We start from the raw sequence: 11,030 nt of genomic DNA on the forward strand, positions 1-11,030 counted from the left end.
GCAGCACCACCGAATATTGAGCTAAGTGAGGGCAGCATTATCAAGAACCAATTGTGAGACTCTCCATGGTAAGACATTGGGCTGCATATTGGGACACTGGTCAAACGGTGATGTCAAATATTTGGTAAGGGGGTGTATCAGAGGGCGTTGCTGTGCATTTGGCATTAAAGGTGGCTGGTCAGCATGTGAAGACCCTAAGCAGTGGCTTGCTGCACCATGTAAGTCTGCAAAAGGGACCCTGACTGTGTTTTTTGCATTGAGTTGCATGGTGCCTGAGACCCTGATTGGCCAATTTGCTGCTTCACAAAGCCCAGTGTGGTGTGTATCTGCACTGCCTAAGCTGAGACTTTGTTCTGGATATTGGTGCTTAGCAGAGTGCTAGCATATTTCTGTTTTCCATTGAGGGGTGCTTGTGCCTATAAATGGGACCACATTTTGCCTTTCCTGTCCATCCAGATCTCAACTGTACCCCTGCCTTCACTTACTTGCATCGCCCACTCTGACATGGCCAAAGCAACCACCTGCAAGACCACCACAAAGCCAGTGCTGCCAAAGGACAAACACACTGCCATGCTCAAGACAGCTGCCTTGATCATTGCCTGCATGTGCAAAGATGCAGAGGATCCCAGGTTTTCACCTTTGGTGAAATATTCAGACATTGAGCCATTCAGCAACCCAGTCATGCTGCTGCTAAACAGCCCCCAGTCCGCCCTCATCTGTGACCTGCCTGAGAAGTGGGTCTGACTTTTGGCCAATGACCAGCAAGAAGAGCTGGCCACTTTATCTGTGCCACCAGAAGAAGACAAAGAAGAGGACGAGGAGGAGAAGCAGTTCAAGGCTATGTTGTCAGGTTTTTCAGTACATGTTTCCTTTTTCACGCACCAGTGTCCTTTACTAACCCAAATTCTACAGACATCCCTGGCAAGCCTGGCCAGCCCTTTGGTGAAGGCAGAGAAGGGCAAGGCAAAAGCAAAGGAGATTACACCAGCAAAACTGGTCATGCCACAAACTGACGATTTGCACAATCATTACCTCGCTGGTGACCAGGGCACATGGGAGGCCCACCAAGGAGGATTCCCACAATGCAGTAAGTCAGCCACTTTTTCTCTCATTTCTTCAAGTATACTGACTAAAATTTTGCAGGGTTGGATGTTGGAAGAAACACTGGCAATGCTGTTGCTGGCAACAACAAATGAGGCAGTGGTGGAGTCATTCTCAGTGGAGAACTGCATAAGTCTTCCCCCACTTTTCATGCTCCTTTTGTTTCACCCATGCATTTTCAGCAGTGTGTGTTGTGCCACAAGCACATGGTCTTCAAGGATGGGGTGCCATGCCATGAATGCAATATTGTGGAGCAGCCCAATAAGGTGGTCTGTTTGGCATGCAAGGCAGCCAAGAAGCCTTGCACCATGTGTATAGGTATGCCGTTTTTCTCCCTTCCGTTTTTAGTGAGCTTGACTAACTTCTTTTTCAGCGTGTATCAAGAAGGTGGCGGTGCTGCCTCCAGCGCCTGCAGAGAAGAAGCTCTTCCCCTCTGAGACTCCCGAGCCCATTGAGGAGCCCACCAAAAAACCTGCCAACAAGAAGAAGCAGAAGCTGATGCACACTTATGCCCCAGCCAAGCCCAAAAAATGCAAGCAGGAGGATGACAAGGATGAGCCTGGGCCATCACAAAAACAGTCCCGCCTTCCAGAGGCAGGTAAATCTTTCCCCTTCTGCACTTTTATTCAGACCATGCTAACTGGTCATGTAGAAATCAAGTCACCTGTTGCACCACTCTGTATGGTGGAGCATAAGATGCTGGAGCTGCATAAGAGCCTGCAAATGGCTCAAAAAGTGGTGGATGTGGCGCAGAAAGCAGTGGACAGGGGGGTGGCCTGGGCAGAGCAGATCCAGACTCTCCTGGGGCAGGCTCTGGCTGAGTAAATTGGTTTTCCTCCCTTCTTTTTCTTTTTCCTGTGTCATATTTTGTCCCGTAGTTATAATTGTAGTATAGTCATGTCTTCATGTTCTCGTAGATCCGAATTTTGCCTTAAGCAAAATTCATGGTAATACATCTTGTTTGTCTGATACAACTTCAGTGTGCCTTTAAGACATGTGACTTTGGCATTCCACTTTGGTAAATCAAATGTTGTGTGAATCATAAGAAATTGTGGGTATTCTGGTAAGGATCATGTTCTTGCCATACTACTGAGTCCACTTGTGGACTTAGTAGATATATCTCAGGGAAACAAAAGAAAATGAGTGATGAAGTCAGGAGGTATGTGTGTGCTGTTCAACAAGCTTGTGGGTATAAGGCCCACACTATTTATTCAGGGTCGGGCTCTGTGGTAGTTGACAAGACATCTTTTACAGTTTGTGAGATTTCAGCAGAGGTCTGCTGCAAAATGTCAGGTAGGGTGGGGGTACATTTGGATTGCTGGTGGTATGGGTAAACTCAGAACTGGGCAATCTGGGCTTTGAGAATGGCACCATCCAAATCAGCAATCACATAACTGCCCCTAGCAGTCCATGTGACAACAACCAAGGGACCAAGAAATTGGGGTTTGGATTTTTGGTCAAGTTCCTTCTCTATCCGAGTATTGTGAATGAGAACCAGGGTGCCAGGTTTGCAGTCATAATCAGCGAGGATGTGCTCATTGTCCACCTTCAATCATTCAGCTGTGCATAATTGGGCCTGGTGAACCTTCTCCTGGAGGTCAGATAAATCAGACTTGTGGTGCTCAAGCTGTCAAATGTGGTAGGCCAGCTTGTCACTGTTGGACATAGGGAATTTGGGTGGGGGCACAAGGAATGTTGCTTGCTCAAAGTCCATGGGAAAGATTGGGTGAACACCATGTGTGATGAAATATGGGGAGAGGCTGGTGCTGTGCTGGACCAAAATTTGCTCAGCCCAGAATGCAGTTGGTGCTTTGTCAGGCCATTGCTTAATATTATCTCCGCATGCTTTCAAAATCGCTTGTCAGACCATAAAATGTTTTGATTCTACTACACCATTTGCACAAGAGTTGTACAGTGAAATTCAGATGTGCTGGATGCCAAAGTGTCATTCCAGTTCCTTCACTGCAGCTACCCAGGCTGATCCATTGTCAGTGACAATCTCTGCAATATTTTCCCAGCAACAAATAATGTCATGGAAGAGAAACAAAGTGAGGGCCATTGCAGTTTCTGATTTTAAAGGATGCCATTTGGGGTATGAGGACAGGGAGCAGCAGACTTGCACAATGCAGGTGTATCCTTTCACAGGAGGCATCTTCATGGTATTGCAATAAATCTTTGAGAAAAGTGGAGCTGGATAATCAACTGTTGGAGGTTTGAGGACCTTCCAAATGCTATGGACTTGACATGCATGGCAGGTATGGAGGTACCACTTGATATTCACACATAGGTTGGGCCACCAAAATCGGAGACAGAGGATACCTGTGACAGTTTTGAAGCCTTTGTGACCACTGTCATCATGGGCTTGTTTCAGCAGGGCAAGATAATCAGTGGGAGGGACATACATTCAGGGGGTGCCAGTGAGGTTACATTGACACAATTTGCTGTTGTGAAGGAAGTACTGGAGGGACTGTTTGACAAGGGGCGCATATTGCCACATATTCCAGTCTGTGGGGAGCAACAAATCAGTGAGGTACTGGCAGATAAATGCAATTTGGTTGTCAAGGTGCTGTGTGGAGGAGGTCCTGGGTATCTCTATTTTGGGCTTGGATTCCTTGACTGCAGATTGAATGTAGGCGGGGTACAACAGTCCCAGGCATTGTTTGTGGTTGATGTCAGGTGGGTTTGGAGCATCTAAGGAATTCAGGGGATGGTGGGAGAGACCATCTGGACCAGTGTGCTTTTCAGCAGGAATGTGGACAAGATTGAAATCAAACTGGTGTATCCCACTAACCCAGCAGTTGAGGGCAGCAGCAGGTTGCTGGTCCGGATTATTCAACATCCCTTTGATGCAGGAAGCATCCACTTCCACAATAAATCAGGGTGTGTTGATGAGGAAGACTTGTAAGGCCCAGAGAGCTTGGTATAAGCTGCATAGTCTGAGCTTTGGTTGGGAATACTGGGATTCAATGTTGTTCCATGCCAAAGATCCAAAGGGGGCCAGTTTTTGTTTGCCATTAATGTTGTTCTGGTACAGGACCTAGCTGACACTGATATTCAAGGAATCCACCATGAGAATAATCTTACGGTCATTCTCATAGTCAATAGGACAGAGTAATCCATCCCGAGAGGCATCTGCTTTTAGCTGGTCAAAGGCAGCTTGGTGCTCAGGGCCCCATGCAAATATTGTACCTGTGCATTTGAGGTGTTCCAAGGGGCAGGCTTTCATAGTGAAATCCTTTATGAATATTTGGAGGATCCTGAGAGTACCCAGGAATGCTTGGACTTCTGTGAGGGATTTCCACAGCTGCCAGTCCCGGATTTTTGCAACCTTAGAAGGCTCAGATTATTGGCCTGCATAGGTGCAATGTTGCCTGAGAATACAGACTTCAGGAGCCACAATTACCATTTTCAGGCCACTGAATGTTCCACCAAAATGTTTGATGTGGGTCAGGATCCGATTTATGGTTTCCACGTGTTCCCATATGAACTGCTGGATACCCTTATTTCAGGGATAGTGTTGGAAATCACCATTGGGGAGTTCATATTGAGTAGGGGGTCCGCAGATGGGAACATCCTCGACAAAAGGGATTGTGTATTTGGGGATCTCATCATGGAGGAGGAAGGTAACATCTTTGTGCATGATCTGAATGCCCTTCATCCCACCCATCTGATTTTGGGTGCTACGAAGGGAACCTTCGAGGGATTGGAAGGTGGTGAGATCCCAACTTTCCGGGTGTAGGAGATGTTTTTCGAAGCCCTGACAGAAATCAAAGAGGGTGTAGACAGATTGTCCACCATAAGAGTTGACAAGGGGCTCAGAAAGCGGAGGGAGGGCTGAGTCCCAAATTGTTATGCCATTCAGTGGTTGCAGGTCCAAAACAGGTTGCAGGGATCTGTCTTTCTTCAGGACACAGAACCAGCAGGATCAGTAGGAGGATTGGGAGGGCTTGTATATGCCCACATTTAGTTTGTCCTGTAATGCTTTGAGGACTTTTGGTAATAAAGTGGGGGGCACCAGAATATTCTTCTGTTGCCAGGGTATGTGTTCAATTGTTGGAATTTGGACTGGGTCAAAATAATCATTGCAAAATAAACCCATTTCTTGCTTGTTCCAAGCAAACACTTTTTCCTGGGTACAAAGGACCCATGCCACAAGTTTTTCTTCTTTGGGCCAAAGGAATCCATATTTGTTTATTTACAGTTCATTGAATCATTCCAGGGTGAGCCGTTTTCTGGGGATAAAGGTCAGTGGGGTATCAGGGAGTGAGGGAAGCATAGCAAGAGGGTCAGAGGGAAAGCTATTTTTTACACTTTCCAGTGTCGTTGTTGAGACAGGCTTCATGCATCTGTCTGCAGGTTTTTATTTTTGGGCGGCATATACAGGATGGGTATCATTGGGTATTGTATCCAAATCCGGTGTGTCTATCTGAGAGCCATTATTCAAGATCGACTGCCAATTAATTGAGGTGTCCATGCCATCTTCTGGTTGCCAGTGAAGATGGTCCTGAATTAAAAATCCTGGACCACACATTTTTGTCCCATTCAGTGTGATTGAGTCCATAGGTTTATTGTCTAGTGGGAATTTGGACATGTTATCTGTATCTTCTGTTTCCTGTCCATATAATCCTGGGTGACACAAGAGGCAAGGATGTGGAATGGGCAACCAAGGAGCAGGTGGAAAGGCAGGTTTGGGGAGGATGAAGGCCTGGACATAGAAATTGAGACTGGATATACCAATGCACAAATTCAGAATGTGTCCTAAAATTTGATTGACTGAACCATTCACAGATTCCATGTGCCATCCTTTCACTGGAGTGTACATGAGCCCAATTTGTTCACAACACTGCTTGCTGATGCCAACAATGCCAGAGCTGCCATTTAGGATGCAGGCAATGGGTGTGTCATAGTCACCAATTAAACAGTTGATCTGGCATAGGGTAACCATGTCTTTGCCAACCAATAACCCATCCACATCTTCCAAAATGCCTTTGATCTGGTATATCAGAGCCTCGCTGTCTTGCACTTTGGTCACCTGGATCACATTGGGAATAACTGGTTTCTTGCCATAAGCTTCCTTGAGCACCTTGTTAAAGAGGGGGCATGCTGATGCGAGGACCTTGCTGGGAACTTGAACCAGAGTTTTGGTGAGAGTAACTGTGAGAGCCCACAAAACTGTTTTGTCTTCTGCATTTTCAGTGCATTTGGTATGGGGCTTTGGCATGTCTGGTATGGCATCCAGTCTTTCCAGTTCATTCACCTGTATGCTGGCAAAGTGTGCAGTACTGTGATGCATGCGGGCTTCCGATTTCTCCTTTCTAGCTGTTGGTGTGTAGACTTCAGAGACCTTGGCCAATTTTCCTGTGGATGCCATGCACTGTTTCTTGAGTCATTCTGCCTCAGCCATGAGGACCTTGATCTCCTCATTGTTCCATTTGACCATGGTGTCCTGATTTTTGGCGAGGATGTGCAGTACTGAGTGATCCACTGTGACTTCAAATTTGGAGTCTGAGCTGACATCTTCAATGATCATGTTGTGAAAGACAACAAGAGGGGTTGCTTGTGATTTCAGACAATGTTCTGGATGGTCCTTGTAATAACCATCAACCTGTTCCTTAAGATCACAACCAGGCCAATGATGAGGAATAAATTGGCCACCAGCAAGGACATGATAGGTGCTGTCTTTCTCAAGGAGTCCTTTGTCCAAATATTTCCAGGCTCCTGGGCATGTCACAATCTTGTCCATGCAACCTGTAGACACACCGTCAGAGTGGCAAAGCAGGTGTTCAGTATTCTGGGGGCCATATCTGTTTTGGTTCAGGTAGTTTTCTGCTGGGACAGGAACCCAATTTGCACCAGTGGCCAGTGTATTGTTGCCATATGTATTTCAGGAAGGCTGTCCATAGGGGTTCTACTGAGTGGCTGGTTGGTTCTGTGGGATGGTCTTCTGGTTCATCAGAGTATAGATCTGAGACACCATCCCTTTGAGCTGAGCCATGCATCCAGTAAAGTTGGCAACCTGTGGGGAGTATTCTGGTTTGACATTGACAGGCACCAGTGCTGGTGCTACATCCTGGGAATAATCAGGAGACAGAATGCAGACCTTCATGGTGGTATTGCCTAGTGCCCATTCTGCAGTCTCCTTTAATTCAGCCATTGTCCAAGGTTCATCCACAGCCCTGTTGTATTTCTGTTTGAGCCTGTTGAGCATCTTGTCCCAAATGCAGCTTTCAGTGGGTGGGAATTTGAGTATGCAGAGGAGGGCCTTTTGCTGATCAAGGACAGAAATCTGGTTGTGGGTGATGAGCTGTGTAGAAATTGAGTAGAAGTCCCTGTAAAATTTGGCAAATTCTCCCTTGGTCTTAATGCAGCATTGCCATTTGTGGACCAGGTCATCGAGGTCCCAAGTTGCATACCAGTGTTTGTTATTTGCTGCGCCAGGATAGTACTTCAAAACCTCGGTCTTGAAATCCTCATATGAGTTCCTTTTCACTTCTTCCATGCCATGTGGATCTGAGTCCATAATTTGTATGTGTCATCATCAGTGTAAAAGCAGGCCCAGTTGATTTTGTCTCCTCCACCAATGATGGCTGGTTTGCACAAGTTGAACAGTTTTTCCAAGGCTGCAAAATACTGGGAGACGCCAAGAGGTGTAGGGGAAAAGTGGGGGGCCAAAGGGGACTCCCTGCCCATGGGCATTGTGCATTTGCTTGCCATGAGGAGTCATCGGACTGCATCCACTATATCAGAATGACTGCTGCTGCAATACATCTGTGTGGTCCAAAATTGTGGGCATTTCTCAGAGCACAGTATGGCAGGCTTGCCGTTTGTCCCTAAGCTTGTTCTGTTGGTCTATGGTGGAAGTGGATACCGGAATATGGGAAGCCAGTATCAGAAATCAGAGGAGGAGGAGTTCTTGCCTCAGCAGCTCTTAATCAGTAAAAGCTGCCTCACATTGGGCTCCAATATGATCCGACCCAAAAGGTGTCCAAAATATTGGTCCAATGGGTGGTGTGCAAGAACTTGCTAGGGAAAGAGGAGAGAGAGGGGGAAAGTCAGTGGGAATGTGGGAGTCAGTCTGTAGCTGAGCTATTGAAGTCAGTATGCAATAATCAGAGCTCAGTGTCTGTCCAGTCAAGTTCTGATAAGTCAAGTAAAATCTGCTAAGTCAAGTCAAGTCTGCCAATATACGGATAATCAGATCTGTATAACTCTCTCAGAAAAGGGGCAGAATAAACTAGGTACAGGAGTTTCTAGGAACTACTTATACTAGCTACTATAAACTGTACTCTATACTAAACTGGTCTCTGGATACCTCTCCAAGGCAGGTGGTGGCATGCTGAATATCTGTGTGGCTCAATCCTGGTGCAGAGGAAACCTACAGTTGTCATGCCAAATATCCGGGTCATCCTGTCACATGGGAAACCTTGCAGTTGTCATGCCAAATATCCAGGGGGGGTCAAGACTCATTGCTGGGGTGCATTGTCTGCATAGTGAGGGTCCATAGTGCCACATAATGGTTTCTAGGGCCCGAAAATAACTGTGGGAATACTGGCCTGACACACCCCACCAGAGGTGGGGTTGTTCAGCAGGCCCAGCATCAGATGTCCTCCAATGCACCAGGTCTACCAAATCAACCTGACCAAGGCACTGTCTTCACTCATGGTGACTTGACCCCCCACAACATCCTGGTCAACAAGAGTGGGAGTTTGGTTGGAATTATTGATTGGGAATGTGCCAGTTGGATGCCGTGGCACTAGGACCTTGCTTATGTGAGCCAAACATTTGGGATCACAGCCATAGGCTAATCAAGTGGTAGTCGACATATGCATACCAACAGTATGAGAATTGGGTGAGGGTGATGTGGTATACATTTGAAGGGATGGAGGAGGACATTCTATTGGAAGATCAATGGGCTGTTGCATGGGGTTTCTAGTTCTGCTTGCTGTGAGGTTTTCAGATGTAACTACTCTGGACTGGACAGGAATACCTATTTATTTCCCAAGTATCAAACATTACCCATTGAGAAGCCCATAGAGGAGGTACACAGTTCCATGAAAAATCTTTGGGCATGGAGAGAAAGATTGCATGGATTACTAATTAGATGCTATAATATTTGTCTAGTTACATTTGATGTTTGGGTGTGTGAGGTCTAGCCATGCACTCTCCCACCCCCAACTACATACCTACCATGTCCAGCTATGGAATGCAAGGTCTAGCCTCCGCCCATGAAGAAAAAAATTACATCCAGGGACAGAATGCAAGGTCTAGCCATGCACTCCTTATAATGTCATCCTTGAAAGGAGCAAAGTGCATGGTCAAGCTGTGCACTTTGCTCCCTGCAAGTGTTACCTCTGAGGGGGGAAAGAGGCATGGTCTAGCCACGCATTCTGTTCCCCCTCAGGGAGAGAGTCAGACTTGGAAAGAGGCAGCATGCTTGGTCAAGCTGTGCATGCTACCCCTCTCCAAGTCATTGATGTGAGATAGAGAGAGCATGCATGGTCAAGCCATGCATGCTACCTCTCTCACCACCAATCCAAAGCAGAGAACACAAGTGGTCAAGCCAAGCATGTTCTCCATCTCCACAAACACATTTTGGAGACTGTATGCATGGCTTGGCCATACATAGTCTCCCAGGATAGCCCCCCACCTCACCCAAGATTGGGTGGGGTGGAGATGATGTCAGCAAGAGGCAGGTTGTACCTATGAAAATGTCAGTGGTGGTTGAAGGGAGAAGAGCATGTTTGCTTCCGTGGATGCATCAAAAAAGTTAAGGCCCTAGGACCCTGAATTCTGACTCCATTTGCTCCCATAAGGCCATCATCATGAGAAGGCTTTTGAAAGGCAGGTGCAAAGGCCTTGGTCTTTGCAACATCTTGAATCTCTACCACCACCTGCTTAACTTAACCATGGCTTCCAGAATCACTGCATCCAGTATCCCACTCTGCAGAGTGGGCGAGGGATGAAACATGGCTGAAGCACGGAGGAAAGCAGGGAAGAGCCCAGCCCCCACTTTCCACCTGGCACCAGAACAGGGGGCAACCAGGATATGCAGCTGAAGTGGGCCATCCTCAACATGTATGCAATGATAGATAAGGAGGAAGGGTATACTGGTGTAAGTTCCTTTATCCTCTTCATGTGGAACATGGTAATCCTAACTTTAACACAGGATTGGACCAAGGACAAGGAGATCATGGTGGAACTGATGGACCCAACAAAGAGGATCCACACCATGCCTTTGGAGGAAGTGTAAGTGAGATTTAATATTACTTCAATGCATTGCTGATATGGTACAGGCTTGGGAAACCTGGGATGGGTGATGGGTTCCTTCATGGCCTTGTTTAGGAAATGGTGGTGAACGGAGAATTCCTGGAAGAGGAGTTCAGAATGAATAGGAGGCTGAAGAACAAACAGTTCGAAGTGGCCAGATCCATGGTTGGGCAGCAGATGAAGTAACAGGAGTGAGAGGGTTATCTTTCTATCATGTTCCTATTAACTCAGAATTACTTAGGAACTGATGTATGCCATCACTTGGAAAGGTGAACCATTATCCCATGATGTGAGAGACCGCCTGAATGAAAACTGGTTTCTGGTTTATGCTCAGCCTACAAGTAATGAGGAGCCTGCAGCAGGGAGCATTATGCACCATCTGTGGTGTTGTCAGGGCACCAGCTCATTGCTTGGTCAAGAGAAGAGACATGACTAAGCCTTTATGACATGGAAGTAGCTGGTATACCTTGGCATGTGCTGGAACCTGCTGGAAGGATTGGATGGTCAGGTGACCTGCTGTGCATGGCTGTGCATGACCTCATATGACCTCATCCTTGGTCATATGACCTGATCACTTGACTAGGCTGAGTAAGCAAGATGTTCTAGCAGATTCCACCACAGAGGTATAAATATAAGGCCTACTCTGCCTGGGGACTGTCTCT

At 46.8% G+C, this 11,030-nt stretch overlaps 3 protein-coding genes across 3 annotated transcripts; 2 read left to right on the top strand and 1 right to left on the bottom strand.

The window, feature by feature from the left end:
• Nucleotides 1-1,409: 1,409 nt before the first annotated feature.
• On the top strand, nucleotides 1,410-1,926 carry DACRYDRAFT_111606 (uncharacterized protein; the record flags this gene model as incomplete). The annotated part of the gene is made up of 3 exons (XM_040769266.1): nucleotides 1,410-1,419; nucleotides 1,475-1,699; nucleotides 1,754-1,926. 3 exons carry the CDS (start codon nucleotides 1,410-1,412, stop codon nucleotides 1,924-1,926), a joined length of 408 nt encoding a protein of 135 aa, XP_040624460.1.
• Nucleotides 1,927-2,437: 511 nt separating this feature from the next.
• On the bottom strand, nucleotides 2,438-2,635 carry DACRYDRAFT_58827 (uncharacterized protein; the record flags this gene model as incomplete). The annotated part of the gene is made up of 1 exon (XM_040775519.1): nucleotides 2,438-2,635. A coding segment is annotated over one exon (198 nt), but the record flags the coding sequence as incomplete, so codon positions are not given.
• Nucleotides 2,636-10,174: 7,539 nt separating this feature from the next.
• Nucleotides 10,175-10,443, top strand: DACRYDRAFT_111607 (uncharacterized protein; the record flags this gene model as incomplete). The annotated part of the gene is made up of 3 exons (XM_040769267.1): nucleotides 10,175-10,213; nucleotides 10,268-10,347; nucleotides 10,395-10,443. 3 exons carry the CDS (start codon nucleotides 10,175-10,177, stop codon nucleotides 10,441-10,443), a joined length of 168 nt encoding a protein of 55 aa, XP_040624462.1.
• Between the last annotated feature and the right edge of the window lie 587 nt (nucleotides 10,444-11,030).

This window comes from Dacryopinax primogenitus, assembly GCF_000292625.1.
Source record: "Dacryopinax primogenitus strain DJM-731 SS1 chromosome Unknown DACRYscaffold_22, whole genome shotgun sequence".
NCBI lineage: Eukaryota > Fungi > Basidiomycota > Dacrymycetes > Dacrymycetales > Dacrymycetaceae > Dacryopinax > Dacryopinax primogenitus.